At 25.9% G+C, this 16033-nt stretch overlaps 5 protein-coding genes across 6 annotated transcripts; 3 read left to right on the plus strand and 2 right to left on the minus strand.

Moving 5' to 3' along the window:
* The first annotated feature begins 851 nt into the window (after positions 1 to 851).
* LOC112594325 lies at positions 852 to 2818 on the plus strand. The gene is made up of 4 exons (XM_025339055.1): positions 852 to 981; positions 1138 to 1225; positions 2386 to 2521; positions 2587 to 2818. The coding sequence occupies exons 2-4, from the start codon at positions 1148 to 1150 to the stop codon at positions 2769 to 2771; spliced, it is 399 nt and encodes a 132-aa protein (XP_025194840.1). The 5' UTR covers positions 852 to 981; positions 1138 to 1147; the 3' UTR covers positions 2772 to 2818.
* Positions 2819 to 4832: 2014 nt separating this feature from the next.
* LOC112594403 (coiled-coil domain-containing protein 94) lies at positions 4833 to 6892 on the minus strand. Its single transcript, XM_025339166.1, has 3 exons — positions 6850 to 6892; positions 6543 to 6638; positions 4833 to 5794 (listed from the first exon to the last, which is right to left on the minus strand). Exon 3 carries the CDS (start codon positions 5783 to 5785, stop codon positions 4883 to 4885), a length of 903 nt encoding a protein of 300 aa, XP_025194951.1. The 5' UTR covers positions 5786 to 5794; positions 6543 to 6638; positions 6850 to 6892; the 3' UTR covers positions 4833 to 4882.
* A 251-nt stretch (positions 6893 to 7143) lies between these two features.
* Positions 7144 to 8759, plus strand: LOC112594410 (THO complex subunit 7 homolog). The gene is made up of 4 exons (XM_025339176.1): positions 7144 to 7455; positions 7800 to 7923; positions 8097 to 8409; positions 8478 to 8759. Exons 1-4 carry the CDS (start codon positions 7446 to 7448, stop codon positions 8676 to 8678), a joined length of 648 nt encoding a protein of 215 aa, XP_025194961.1. The 5' UTR covers positions 7144 to 7445; the 3' UTR covers positions 8679 to 8759.
* A 92-nt stretch (positions 8760 to 8851) lies between these two features.
* On the minus strand, positions 8852 to 10074 carry LOC112594438 (protein C19orf12 homolog). Its single transcript, XM_025339222.1, has 2 exons — positions 9728 to 10074; positions 8852 to 9162 (listed from the first exon to the last, which is right to left on the minus strand). Exons 1-2 carry the CDS (start codon positions 9897 to 9899, stop codon positions 8903 to 8905), a joined length of 432 nt encoding a protein of 143 aa, XP_025195007.1. The 5' UTR covers positions 9900 to 10074; the 3' UTR covers positions 8852 to 8902.
* A 3053-nt stretch (positions 10075 to 13127) lies between these two features.
* On the plus strand, positions 13128 to 15073 carry LOC112594391 (GTP:AMP phosphotransferase AK3, mitochondrial). Of its 2 annotated transcripts, XM_025339152.1 has the most exons (4): positions 13128 to 13410; positions 13492 to 13818; positions 14338 to 14549; positions 14611 to 15073. In XM_025339152.1, the coding sequence occupies exons 2-4, from the start codon at positions 13646 to 13648 to the stop codon at positions 14901 to 14903; spliced, it is 678 nt and encodes a 225-aa protein (XP_025194937.1). In that variant the 5' UTR covers positions 13128 to 13410; positions 13492 to 13645; the 3' UTR covers positions 14904 to 15073. The 2 variants fall into 2 exon arrangements, with proteins under 2 accessions (XP_025194937.1, XP_025194936.1); XM_025339151.1 differs by lacking the exon at positions 13128 to 13410 and having other exon boundaries at positions 13430 to 13818.
* Positions 15074 to 16033: the final 960 nt, after the last annotated feature.

Genomic DNA, 16033 nt, shown 5'->3' on the forward strand with positions numbered 1-16033 from the left:
ACTTCGTTAGTTTTTTTTTACTTTAATTATAAATTATATTAAAACCTATTTTATAAGCGATTTAAGTTCAGATATTTTAGATCTCAAAACTATAATTTAATTAACTGTTTATATATTTGTTTTTTATCTATTTATTTTCTTTTTGTCCATTAACATGTATTTTAAATAAGAGATTATTAGATGTAAATCATACAAATGTAAGGCTAATAGCCTTATAAGTCAAAGGAGAAATTTTTATTTACAAGATCTATAAAAAAAAAAATAATAATGCATGACTGAAATACACTAAATGAGAAAGACTGACCGTCTCCGCTAAGTAATCACTATATTTTTTTAATATTGTATATTGTATAATTGAATTCAAGTAGAATAGACCTATAACAGTGACAACTCGAGAACTAATATACAGCACAGCGGTACCCACTTGCCTACCTTTTATTTTTAATATGAAGACGTACAGCAATATAATAAAATGGTAATTTTCTTTTGTGGTATTTATTACAACTCACGTGTCTTTAAAGTTAGAAATTATTTAAAAATACTTCACGGTTCTGTTAAGCATAGCGCAAAATTATCGTAAATTCTTAAATTTTTTCGAACCTTCGAAGTGTTGTATAGATTTTGTACTATGATAACAATGATAACATACACCAACTGGCAACTACTAAAAAATCAAAACCGTAAAATGAATTTTGTGTTTACATTCCTAACATGAATGCATTTACCTTAATGTTGGTCACACTAATATGCCTTCAAACATTGGTTAGCATGCCAATCGATTTAGGGTTACTGGTAAGTGTTTAATGTTCATATGAAATTGCGGTATATTGGTATAAGTCAACGGCGCAGGGTTGTACTTTTTTGTTAGTTTTTACATCGATGTTACATCCACATTTTGAGGTTTGGAATTCTGTTCTTTCTTTAAAAAGTCCATGTTTTAAAGACTCATCAATTTAAAGTAAATTGTGTGTGGTTTTTCAAGTAAGTAATCCTTTAATTTTTTTTAACATAACATTTAGAATTATGTTGTAAACTTTTTTCGATTTAGTATTATATAACCTCAAAAGAAAAAAATACTTTCAATACCTAGGTTTTGTTGAACGATAGGTAATAATTCTTCATTTTACAAAATTATAGCAACTTCAAGATGGTGAACTTGTTCGTACGTGGTCAAAATGTCCATTCTTTGGAATGTCAAGGATTTGAGAACATTTCCCAAATCAAGGTAAATATTTTGTGTTGAATAATGCTTGAAAATCTGATTATCTTGTCATGTGTTAAGACTTTATGACCAAGTTTTATACTAAACCATTAATTTGCTTTTAATGTGTTCATTTTTTTTTCTTCAATATTTAGTGCACTACATTAAATAATTAAACACACATTGTGGAGTACCACTTAGTTCTTAAAAATCAAGACATTTTCCACCCATATGTATATGTTATGTACATTGCCCGGACATTTTGGTACTGTCTAATTATGATGAGCAATGTAGGAAAAATTATACTTTGCACCCGAACTGTATAGAATTGCCCAGTCTAAGTTAGTTAATGTAAATCAATTCGCTTGAATTATTAAATTTACAAGAGACTGTTCTTTCAGCTGTTATTTTATTTATTCTATTATCTATTTTTCCTTCAATCAATGTTTTTATTTCCAATATTCATACATGTTATATCTGCTTCTAAATCTTCTATTTTTAATTTATTAATTATTGATATTAGATGTTCAATCATGATGTAAATTCATCGTTTAATCTAATTTTTGCACTACATCTAGACATTACTTCTATACTCGCATACCAATTTCATAATAAAATATAAATATAAAAGTTTGTATATAACTCCAAAAATATAAAATGTACTAAATTGGCTGTTACCTATTCTCCTCGCTATATCTACTCTTTCTCAACTGTTTTATACATTAAAAAAAAAAATGTATTCAAATGGAAAGTTTTGTTTATAGCTTAAGTTATAATGCCCAATTTAGTTCGAGCAAAGTAACTTGAACTGGTCAAAGTTCAACTCCGCATGTCAAAAATAGTATTATTAATACATCACCCAAAAACACTGGGCAAAGTATATATTGCCTGATAGTCTACTTTGCCTGTAACATATTATATATTATGGATTTGAGGTATACCATGTATATTATTATTTGCAATATAATAAAATAAACACAAATAAATTTCAGGTTTATTTTTATTATTATATTATATTTTTTTCAATTGAGTCATTAATATAATAATGTTTATCTTTAAGTTATTAGTGTAGATTCCAACTACACAATAGTGCAATGGTCTTAAAGAAAATTACAACAAATTATTTTTTTTATTATAAACCGTAAAAATAATATATCTAATTTTATTTTTGTTCAAACAAATAGAACCGATTGGCTAATTTGGAAAATGTTGAAGAAAATTTAATCTCTTTGTATAATCAAGGTCAACCACTTAATGACAATCAAATTGTTGGAGAATTAAACAACTTCAACATTGATTTAATTGTTCCATTACTTGGAGGTAAATAGTTTTACTTTAATTTTACTTATAAAATGTTGACTGATAAATTTAATTTGTTAATTTAGGCAAAGTTCACGGATCCTTAGCTCGTGCTGGAAAAGTTAAGGGACAAACTCCAAAAGTTGAGAAAGTTGAAAAAAAGAAGAAGAAGAAAACTGGACGATCAAAGAGACGCATTCAGTACAACAGACGTTTTGTAAATGTTGTTCAGACTTTCGGACGCAGAAGAGGGCCAAATGCCAACTCTTAAATTGTTTTGCTTTTTAATCATTTAAAATAAACAATGTGGTGAAATTTTGGGAATTTTTTTATTTTTAATGATTGTAGTTTTTGTATTCATGTTTAGAAAAAAATTCAAGAACACTTATTAATATAATGAAAATAGGTGTCTAATCGATACTTATGTACCTCTCTGAATAATGAATACAGAAAGACCTCAAGTTTAAAAGACAGATAACTTGAACAAGATCTATTTAACCTAATTTTACTCAATATTGATATCTTTTCAATGGATTACATAACTGCATATAACTCAATGGACTGATAATTACTTATGTTGCCATATTTAGAGCAATATGTGTGTTAAATTAAAAACCAAACCATTTAAATATTGTACCGTATCTATCGCCTTCAACTTTTTTTTATGAAATAACATAACTTTAAATCAACTCTGATTTATCTGAATTAAATTTTTGTCTTTAGGATAAGTTAAGTAAATTTATGAGTTTATATCTTGACAACTATAAATTCATAATTCCAGTTACTTCAACAAATTATTCTACATAATGGAATATTAATAGAAGATTTTTGTGGTAGATGAACTTGTTCAGTGTAGTACTAATTAATAATAAAGTAAATATAAAAATATATTATTTATTTTCATCTTCAAAAATTATAATAATTTACAAATTATAAATTTTTAAATGCAATAAATATTTTTAATATTTATTAAAAACTTCAACGAAGTATACTATGGGGTTAAATTGATCACCATGCTTCAATAACATGTTTATATTCAAGGTCAGATCTAGTTTTATTCATTTTCAAAATATTTTATATTGAAATATGACTGAACACAACGGGATCAACAAGATTATTTTGATCAATCATATTATATAACTTTGATTTTTTAAACGTTTGTATGGTTTCCACTTACCTAACATTATCATTGTTCCAGGAACTACTATTCTCAATATTATTTTAATAAGTTTATTCTTATTTCAAAATTAGACTTATGAATATATGATGGATATCAAATAATTGTGAATCTCCAACTACACTTAGTACAGTATGGTAGGGTTAGTCACCTGTTACATAAATGCTTAAATTCATAAGTGGAACAGATCCTTTCCCAATAAACAAATTTTGTATTGTTAATCACATTTACATCTCATAAGTGATGCAATAATTATATTTTACAATAACATGTTTATATTTTTATTTCGTAAGACATTTACTATAGTAAAGTGAATACATTGATTATCAACTTTGTGGGAGCAAATTGGTTATAGTTTGAATTTCAAGGGGTTAAATGAAATATATATTTTTTTTAAATGAATACTTATTAAAATAAGTTTAAGAAACCTTAGTCGGTAAAAGTTACAGTAATGCAACTTCAATCAGAATTTTTATTCATTCTATACAATGATTTATAATAGAATTAAAATAATTCATTTCATAATTAGGTATAGTAGAGTAGTTATTTATCTACTTAGAAGATTTTTTAAAATAAAATTCTTTAATAAGAACTAGTATAGCAGTTAAAAACTGTTCATATTTGGAAATATAAAATATGAATAGTTAGTTTCGTATTATATATTATTTTATATTTATTATTAAATTGAGAAAACATGAACATATTTATTAGGTAATCTTATATAATTGTAATAAATAGTGTATTTGTTTGCAACCATTGCCTGTCATGATTATGCTTAATGAGCATTATTTATATATTATTTGGATCAGGAAATTCATTAGTGTTAGCAGTTATATATTAATATTATTAAATTCAATTTTTCCACACCTGTCTTGTATTACAGTCAAGCGTTTATTGCAAGTGACAATTTAAGTTCATAAGTTAATTTTTATATTTTATATTCTATGCTGCATAATTATTTATTATTATGTGGTACCTAAAGTTAATATAATCATATCGTGGTTAATATTATGGCGTTACTTTTATTTAGTCATATTTAAGTACTTTGGGTAATTCACACATACGAGATTTTTATAATACAGCTAAAAGATTCATAGGTATAAAATCAACAATTTATTTAAAAAAATGTATTTGATACAAATATGTTATATTTTAAATTGTCAAACATTATAATTTAAATATTAACCGTTGATACAAATTAGTATTTAATTAGAATCATCACTACTTGAATAATTGCCAATTAATGATAATGAATTACAAGATTCTTTTGTTTTATTAGTATTTATGATATTATTAATACTTGTGACATTATTAGTACTAGAGACATTATTAGTACTTGTCACATTATTAACTTTAACTAAGTTTAAAAGATTGAGTTTAGAGACCTTTTTCTTTGCACTAGATTGTGCTGTTGAAGTGATTACGTTTTTTATTATACTTTTGGTCATATTATTATCTTCTACTAATTCTTCATCTTCATTTTCATCAATCTTACGCTTAATACCCATTAAACTTTTTACTGTATTTTCATCTTCTTCTTCTTGCATCCGTTTAATTTGCTCCTTCAATTCTGCAGGGTTATACTTTAATAACATTGAATCATAATCCACATTACCTTGACGTCTATTTAAATCTCTTAGCTCTTCAAGGGATTCCATTAATTCAATTTCTTGTTTAGATTGCTGAGTACGATTTTCCAATAACTTCATCGGGTTAGTAGCTTCTTCTTCCTTTTCAGCATCTTCTTCTCTCTTTTCTTGTTCTTGTGCAAGTTTTAGAGCCATGAAATTTCGTGTAGCTCCTTCTTCTATTTCATAATCCGTGTTACGTGGGTCAGTTTTAAAAGATATTTCTTGTAGACATCTTGTGCATTTTATGTAAAAACGATAAATACGTATACCCAAATAATCTTCATTTTCAGCATCTTCTTTACGTGCATTAAATTTTTTTCCTTTATAAATATATTCACCACATGTTTTACATCTCATGTTAAATGGTGCCATAAGACGAACAGTATATTGTCGATTTTTAGGAAGTTTCATCCGTGGAATTTTTGAAGGATCAAAATCAGGTGGATAGTATTTATTTAATACTTTTCTTTCAGACATATTAACTACCTGTAATATAAAAAAAAGTTTATTTAATATTTATAATTGTAAACAAATTAAAAATAGTTCTCCAAATAGTTGTGTAGTTTTATCTATACGACTATACATTATAAATCACAAATACAAATAATTTCTTAATAATTCAGATATTGATACCAAGAAATAAAACCTTAGTCTAAAATAGAAATAATATTTTATTTGGATGCAATAATACTAGACTTTAATTTGAAAAGAAAATTTTATGTTTACATTAAACATTTTAACAGAATTTAAGACCTAAAAGCAACTTGTTATTTGGCTGGATGAATTACTTTCTATTAATATACTTTTTTTTTTTACTTATAGACCCTTTTAGTAATCATACATTAGCTTTATTGCAGAGTATTACACCATTAATCGTATTTCAGTATATTCTATCACTATGGCGTAATATACATTAAAAAAATCAAATCATAATTTAATAATGACCAATTTACAAAACATGATTAGTTACAAAGTAATCGATATAAGTATATGACCATAGTATTATGAATATCAAACATTTAAACACTGATTTCATTTTTTTCTGTGAATGGTTTTAAAAATAAATTCTTAACCATATTTAATAACTTATGAACTTATTAAAAGGTGTGAAAAATATTAATTACCAGGGTGTGAAAATATATGTTTAATAGAAAGCATTAATTAATTGAAATAATTTTTTACTTTAGTATGTTATACAAAGGGCTTAATTTTTAACCTTAACATAACTACTTACCGAATATTAGATGTGTCAAAAATAATAAAACTGGAGACGGCTACAATCCAACTTTGTACCAAAGACTGAAATGGAAATGGATCTAGTTCGGTTAAACTATAGTCACAAATTAAATTAAAATTAATAACAAATAAAACATAAATATGATTATTTTAAAAGTAATTATTAAATATATCCTATAAACATTCAAAATAAATAATTATACTTTTCTATTATAATTTATAATATTCGAATTACGAATTGTGATTCGTTATGATTATAAGTTATAATGAAAAATGATTTCTACATTGATTGGTGACTACAATACCTAAATCCATTGATGATTTTATAATTATTAATTTATTAATTATTGATGGCACCAAAATTTTATGATTTTTGACTTTTATCTAAAATCTAAATCATGATAATATGCTAGCGTCACTTATCTGTTGCCAACATAAATCATTTGTTCATCATGGTTCACAGTATAAATTAAATAGAAATCGTTGCGTTATCAACACAAACATAATAAAAAAAAAAATAACAATAACATTGTTATTATTATTAAATAAGTATTATACATTTAATATTTTAATATTTATGCTGTAAACAGTGTAAACTGTAAACAGCATTGTATATCTAATATCTATAAGATCATTAAGATCGTGTTTGATGAGCAATTACTAATTTGTCAATTTTATTATGTTTTTATTGTTTTTTAATTTCATCACAAAAGAGCATTTTTAACTTGTAATATATCCGTGTGATTACCATGAATTGAGACATACTGAATTATACATTTATATCTTAATTCATGGTTAGAGCAGTTATTATTTTTTTACTTACCAACGGTTGTTCAAATAGCCAGCTTTATAAATTATAATATTTTAAAACTCCAGTTGATCACATTACATTCCAAACAAAATGAATGACGGTAAATAATTATAGTATTCAGATATTGTAGGAGTTTTCTTCACTGTGAACCATGTTATTTATTTGTTTTTTTGCATGCACCAAATTTACTTTTTGTTCAACATATTTGAACAGATTGTAAAAAATAAAAGTAAATATTGATTATAACCAACATGTATTTTAATGTTTTCAATTCTGATCACTAAATTAGTATTTAATAACATAGATCTTAAATATTATAAATATATTAAGTATATCAATGGTAATATTTTTACTTTAAATGGTTTATTTTTATATTGTTAGGAAAATACTCAAAATAGTAAAACTTCTGTAAAAATAATAAATATATTTATTTTTTTTTTATAGAAGAAGTAATTTGGCGTAAGTTGCTCATTGATGGTGATGGAATAGGCGATGATAGGCGTTTAAATGTTTTACTAAAAACATATTTAAAATGGTGCAATACAAAATACACAGATCCTCTTGAAAGGTACACACTATATAACTTATAAATGTATTTTGATTCAATAGGCAATTTTATATACTGTGAAATTAATTTTATTTAGTATAACAATATGATTATTAGTTGTCATTAAAATTAAACTTGAATATTATATTAGTCTTAGAGCTCAATTTATTTTTAAATATTATTTGTATTTTTAGTCAAAAAGCTATGGAAAAGATGTTAGTTCATCTTAATTTATGTGAGCATGCAATGAAGAAATCCCAAGCTGTTTCACGTATGAATGTAGAAGAAATGCTAATGTATGACAACATGTCTAATGAAATTGATCATAATATAACAAATACAAAAACTGAGATAGATCGCGCAAAAGAAGAATTAAAAAAAGCCAAAACCATTAGACGAAATCGCATGGAGTATGATGTCTTAGCCAAGCTCATTATTCAACATCCTCCTAGGACTGAAACTGCTAAACGTCTTGATGATTTAAAAGATGAACTTCAAGCATTAAAAGTATTTTCATAAATAATTTTATTATTAATAATATTGTATTAATGTTCCAAATAATAATATTATTTCAGATGACTAAAAATGAAATAAATCAAAAACTAGATAAGAGACGAAAACAACTGCATGTACTTATGTCTGCATTAAATGACTTAACAGATAGTTTAGATGATAGTGGTTCGATGAGTGAAGATATGTCATATGAGACATTTGACGATGAAGATCTTGATATCTTAACAAGAAAAGACGATGTTGAGGAACCAATGTCTGATTAATCACGAAATAAAAACTATAAATGCCTAATAAAATGTTTTATATTAGTATCATGAATAAACAATAGGAACAAACATTTATAATTTAATACACTGTTCAATAGTTATTTATTTTAAATAATTAATTGTGCGATTTATTTCATATATTTGTTAACTTTACATTATAAACAGATAACTGATTATACATACATTTTTATTTATTGCTTTAACAATAAAACAAAATTAAACTAACTACGACATATTTCCAGACTCATTTCATTGCGCAAAAAATTTATAGTTTCGTGAATGACAGCTTGTTTTATTGATTGACTTGTGGTTAATAAGAGCATCAATTTGACTGCATCACTTATATCGATTGATGATACTACATTTTGAATGGTATCAAACAATTTTTTTTGTTTTTCATAGTCCATTTCGTGTATAATTTGTAGAAAAGATTTAAAATCATTAGTCATTGAACACGCAGCTACAGTACCCATTACTCCACCTGAAATCACAATCATTAATATTATAAGTAAAAAAAATAGACACAAGATTTACACATAACTAAATAATACTGTAATTAACAGCCATCAGTAGTTTTATTTTATTAAATGAATTTTTTCTTTTACTAATTTAATTTCACGACATAAATAGTTTTTAGAAATTCAACAATAAGTAAATTATTGGAAGTTCAGAGGAAAATTGCTTAAATAATATTAGAATCATTTAGTTTTTTAATAAAAATAAAATACCACGGACATTAATAAAAACATTAACAATAAGAATATGGTATGATAAAAAATATAATTATTAATTTTACTTCTCAATGACAAAAAAAGTAAAAATAAAGGGTTAAATGTTTCAGTATTTTACAAATCATTTGTTTATTTTCATATATATAAGAAATATACAATTAAGCACAATAAGTTAATGTTTGAAGATTTATAATATTAAAAATATATTATTCAATATCAAAAAATAAAAATACCAAAAGTTAAAATAAAATTTAATGTTCTTCATACGTAACTAGTAATTTGAATAAATTATATTTATTAATATTTTTACAATACCAGCTATTAAACCACTCTTGCCACCAAGTAATCCACCAACGAGAGCTGCAATGCCTGTTATAAGACCACCTTTAACAGATTCCTTAACTGTGATTTTTAAATTTTCTTCCTGGAAAATTTCACCAACAACTTCTAATGATTTTATCACATTTTTAGGAGTAACCGATGACATTTTCTTGATTATTTATGATTAATAATTACTGATGGAAATTAAATCTATAAACATAAAAATTTAACTGATTAAGAATATATGCCTTCGATTTATTCGTCATTCGATAAACATCAAGGATCAAAATAACTAAAAAGTATCGTGGACCAATGTCCAACGTCCAACTACTCCAACTATTTTCTCGATCGTGATCATCTGATTTTAAAAACAAAACAATATTGATAAGCATCAGTGTTGCAAGTTAAACAATTGTAAAAACTATAGATAATATTAACAAGAATTTAATAAGACGTAATTTTAAAAAAAATTCGTAAATTAGCTTAAAAACACATAAGCAAATATCTGAAATTCTGAACTGAATTTAAATTAGAATAAATAAGAATAAAACCTATTCTTAGGAATCATTAGACATTATCCAAGGTCATTTATGAAACTTGGGTTGAGTTTTAGTGCCTTACTCCTATAATTATTTGGAGTACATTACTCAGAAATTTTTGGGGTAAATCCGTATTCATAATAATGGAAATCAGCAATCTATTGGTAAATCAATATTGGCAATCATTTTGTTTACTCGCTTCGTTAACAATATTTTTACCCTCGTAATGATTCTCATAGTAGAAGTTAATACTTGGAAATATGAAAATAGATCAACACCGTGTATAATTAATAATTATGCTGTTATAAAAACAAGGTGACTATGGTTAGCATAAATAGAAAAATCGAGGGAGATTCGGGAGCAGTTGAAAATGATGCATACGATTCATACGAAGCTTGTGTACTCAATATGATTGATTGTTTAGTAATGTTAGTCAAAAATATAAGTATTACTTGTTTTGTATACTTTATTATACCATACTTCAATTTCACGTGCTGAAGCGCACAAGTAGGTAGGTAACCCCACAAAAATGAAAAAAAAAAATTGAAGAAATATGAAAGGCACCGAAAAATAGACCACAGATTTATCGGATAGTCGTTGACTAACTTCAGGCACGTATTGAATATTGATTATTCACGGCAAAAGTAACATTGGTTCACGTCATATGAATACAGAATTACTGCATTCGAATGCGATGCATGGCGAGCCAAATTGTGTGGGTATTTAACCGATAAAATGTATCAGGGGACTAATATTCGCACCCAAAGTTAAAAATCAATAATAAGGTTCCAACTTCCAAGAATTAAGAAAGGTAAGTAAATTATTGTGTGAAACTAGCAACTTTTATATGTATAAAATAGACAATTAGATATGGTGAACCTGACCCAGACATGACGTATTTTTCAATTATTCATAACTTATTGATCAATACAAGTAATAATTTTAAACGATTTTTCTTAAAATTGAATATTCTTTCAAATTAAAAAAAATTATTGTTTATGAACCTAATCTTGTGCTTCTATATTTTTTCTTAAATTTTATATATTCAAATAAAATAATTGTAAATCAATTATTACAGAAATTATTTATAAAGGAATAAACTAATAGGAGGAATGTATGTATACTCAGATGTGATATTGGATAAAATATTATTTTATGTTTTGATCATAGTTATAGCCACTAACCAGTAAAATCACAGTAATGAGTAATGACTACCTATTGAGCAATGACATTAATAAGTAGGTAGTACTCAAGTGATGTTTCAATTTAATAAAGAAAGAACACACTAAAGAATATATCAATAACTACTTACTGCATTAGTGCATTCTAACTTATTTCAAATTTCTTACCTACAATTTTAAGATTACAAAATATTATTAAAAAGATACAAATAATAAATTTACTATTTACCTAATTATTGTCCTAATTACATGTATATTTTTGAGTAGACGACTTTCTTAATACAATTTAAAAATCATACATATAAACATACATAACACCTTAACAAACGATTGAAAATATTATGAATATAGATAATTCTTGCACGAAACATAATATTTAAATGTTTTTTTAACTAGATAAATAAAGTGAACGTATAGTGAAGAACAACCAATATGTTAAAACAAGACACATATAATATGACATATCAGTGATGAACATAAAACCAGTGTAATGTTTAAAAACAATTTTTTTTTTGTGTCGAGATTCCATGATTCCATAGAACTATTGTAAGTCATTTTGGAGACTGATCATTTCGAATACGAACTTAATATTAATTGTAGGTAATATAATTATAATTTTTATAGGTATTTAAAGTTAGAATTTTGATGAAATTCATAAAATATCGAAAATCTGTAATTTTTTTTTTTTATATTTGAAATTCAAATTTGTATACAATTATATATCGAAACGATAAAGAACAACTACATTATTCATTTTATAAGGGTATAATTCTAAAAAATTCTCAAGAATTTAAAACTGATACATAATGATATTTTCAAAACATGTAATTCCATTTAAAACTATTATACCTATTATTTTCACTGTTCCACATTAAGGCGGTTTTGATTCAAAACTTAATAATAATTATATATTTATATATTATTATAGTGATTAATTATTAATTGCAATGATATTGGAAAAAAATTATTTAAACTTAATTCTAATAGTAAAATAAAATACTTTAATAACAATATTAAAAAACATATTATTAAATTAATTTAGCGATAAAGACTTCAACCGTCTTCACTAAAATTTTTTTTGTTTACAATGACGGTATCAATAAATTTAAATTTAACACATTCAATACAATATAGCTTACTAGTTACTTGTTTATATATATATTATTATTATTATATATTATTATTGTTTATATTTTAGTTGATTTCAAATGTACAGGCGTACAGCAGTTCAGCAGTAGTAGGACAATACCCGCTTTACACTTACGACTTGTTCACCTTTTTATGATTGTTTTATTGCAACTCATGCAATTTCATAGATTAATTCGAGATGTATTTAGAATTTACTAATTTATGTAGACGTAGGTACTATCTACTATTTAGTCTAAACGTTATTGTAACGGGAAATAAATTTGTTTTGTCAATAGATAATACCTCGAGATATGTATAATTACTATAATTGTATTGGTTTATAGTACAACAATAGCTACTAATAAACAATATAAATTATACGTTAATAGTTAAGTATAACAGTATTCAGTAATAATATAATAACGTCATATAGTCGGCATAGTCCATACTTCATAGTATTTTATGAATTGTGTCTCGATAATTGTATTTGATATGAATAATTCAAATGTATTAATTTTTGGACTTGGATTAACTGGATTAATGGTGGTTAAATTAATCGAGTGACTTCAAAAAATTCTTTGAAGATCTTGATTTGTTTGTACTCGTGTGGGTACTACTTCTAACAGTTCTAACTGTAATGCTACTATAGCAGTAGAGCACTAGCCAGTGGCCACTAATGTCTAATACTGTACATAGTGTACAGCCTACAGATAAAAGAAGTTCAGTGGCAAAATATATTACCCATTCTATTCTATTAACAACCATCTCTTTTTTATGATAGCAGCTGATCGACTAATTAATATTATTTTGGAGGGCAAATGTTCAACAGGTACGCACGTTTACTAATGATAATAGAATCCGTTTATACTTTTATAATTTATTGTTTATTTCTGTACATATTATTAATTAGATTTCCGGGTAGCAAGTGTTGCAATAGGACAAAAATTGTGTGTGCCAAATGCCAATTTCGTTGTGACTTCCGCAGGATAAACTGCGACGGAAAAACTTTATTTAACTGTTATAAATAAGTTTTTTATGATCTTAGTAAATATAATAAAACAAGTATGTCATCGACGAAAAGACTACTGCAAGCTCTGATTATGGGTGCCCCAGGTTCTGGAAAAGGAACTGTGTCTGAACGTATAGTCCGATCGTTCGACATGCTACACGTATCCAGTGGTGATATTCTACGGAAAATGATACGGGAGAAGACTGACATTGGCATTCAAGTCAACAAGTAAGCCATCAGGTAGTATCCATAGTAGGTATTATAGAAATAAAAAAGTGCTATGTACACTTATTATTTATTTATATGACCTAATATAATTAGGCACTGTTGCCAAATTATTTATAATAATTTATTATATTTATAATTTTATAGTTCTGTACATAAATAATTTTTAATCTTTTTATTTAAAAAATAATGAACTTTTATTTGCTACACAAATCAAATATTTATATAATTTTCACATCAGTTTCTTAAATAATTAGTGTTAAATTTAGGTATATAATATGTATGACTGGTATAAATGGGTGTAATTTTATAGTTTAAGATAGTAGTAATGAGGGACTAGAGAGTGATTTGTCAATACTGTCATCAACTAGTAACTGAGAGTGAGAATAGTTAAATTACCATTATATATTTATACATGTATAGAAGGAAATGTGAATGCTCAGACTGCTAATGTCTTGCACATATGTATACTTTAGATCACAGTATGCATTTGTCATAATATTAGTTTTTATTATTTCCCAGATTTGTGTCTAATGGTCAACTTGTACCTGACGAACTGATGTTGAAAACTATTGGAAATGAGTTGAACCGTCTATCGTCCACTGATCGCAGCTGGCTGTTGGATGGCTTCCCCAGAACCAAACCACAAGCATTGAGCCTATTCAAAATAGCACCTGTCCAAGTAGTTATTAGCCTTGATGTACCCTTTGATATCATCATCAATAGAGTAAAAGGTCAGTTACTTATTAAAATGTTAATTGAACAATTAACACCAATGCAATCAATTATATACAGGTAGATGGATACATGCGCCAAGTGGACGAGTCTACAACACAGATTTTAATGCACCTAAGGTACCCGGTCATGATGATATAACTGGTGAACCATTGATGCAACGCGAAGATGATAAACCAGAATCTGTTAAGAAACGTTTAGAAATATATTCTGAGATGGCTGGTCCTATTTTAGAATACTATGCTGAGCAAAATATTTTAGCGAAATTCTCAGGAAAAACTACCAATGAAATTTGGCCTCAAGTTTACAAATACTTGGCTACCAAAATTGAACCTAAGGAAAAACTTACATAAGATTTGTAGGTATAATTGTTTCAGCAAATATTTTAATTGTTGCTCTAATTTTATTGATAAATTGTTTATATAATCAAAAACTTATATATTTTATTTATTATACACTACTGTTCTTACTTGATACTTATTTGGTGCTATACAAAGAAATATAAAATATACAAATTATATTATTTTTGGTGTCTTATAATTTTGTTTTTACTTAAAATATAATTATCGAAGTCTTTCATAGGTCCTGAATTTCATGTGAAAACAAAGAGTAATAATGTTTAAAAAACACCTTAAGCAATTATTGGCATCACTCAGGACCATGAATAAGGATCAGTATTATTATTATTTTATGATTATTAAGTAATATAGGCAACCTAATAACCAGAATTACCCATAAGACCATAGAAATGCCTTCAATAATAATTTTTTTGAAGATCATTTTTGTTTTTTGTTGGTCTGTACTCTGCAGTAGTAAAAATGTAAAATATCAATTAAATCGTCGACAATATATCTGAAAGTTGTTAAGAAATCTAATGTCTCTACAACGACTGTAGCTTTTTAGTTATTTCGATTACGCAGATGACAGTGAAGATCGACCGTGTTAGCTGCTGATTGCGAGGTTAGGACTTTAGGAACTATGCTGTAGCTGTAGCAGTACAGCACATACATATTTCTATCTTTTAACACTAGCTATTTTTATATACACGGTGTCGCCCGACCAACTGTTTTGTTTTCTTGTTTATATTTTTTGTTCCTGTAAAAATGTAAACTGTAAAGAAATACAACGCACACATTTTGGTCTTTCCAACAACCGGCATTAGTTTTTGTTTGTTTCTATTGGTTCAATACCGAGTGTATAGTTCCAGTCATCAAGAGTCTATCGTCTATAGACAGTACAAAATATAAAGATTTAAACCATAAATATTTTTATAGCACAAAAGTCAATAATACAACATTTGTATTTAAATTTTGCAATACCTTTATTAGAGTACAATAATTATGTTTATGTATATGACTATACACTAATGTTAATAATATATCCCCATGTATCATCATGTACATGTAGATTGTACACATTATACAACAGTCAACAACTATTAAAATTATTAAATATTAATCTAATCAGTGGTAATACAACGATA

Source organism: Melanaphis sacchari, unplaced genomic scaffold (assembly GCF_002803265.2).
Source record: "Melanaphis sacchari strain LSU unplaced genomic scaffold, SCAv2.0 Contig22_pilon_pilon, whole genome shotgun sequence".
Taxonomy (NCBI): Eukaryota; Metazoa; Arthropoda; class Insecta; order Hemiptera; family Aphididae; genus Melanaphis; species Melanaphis sacchari.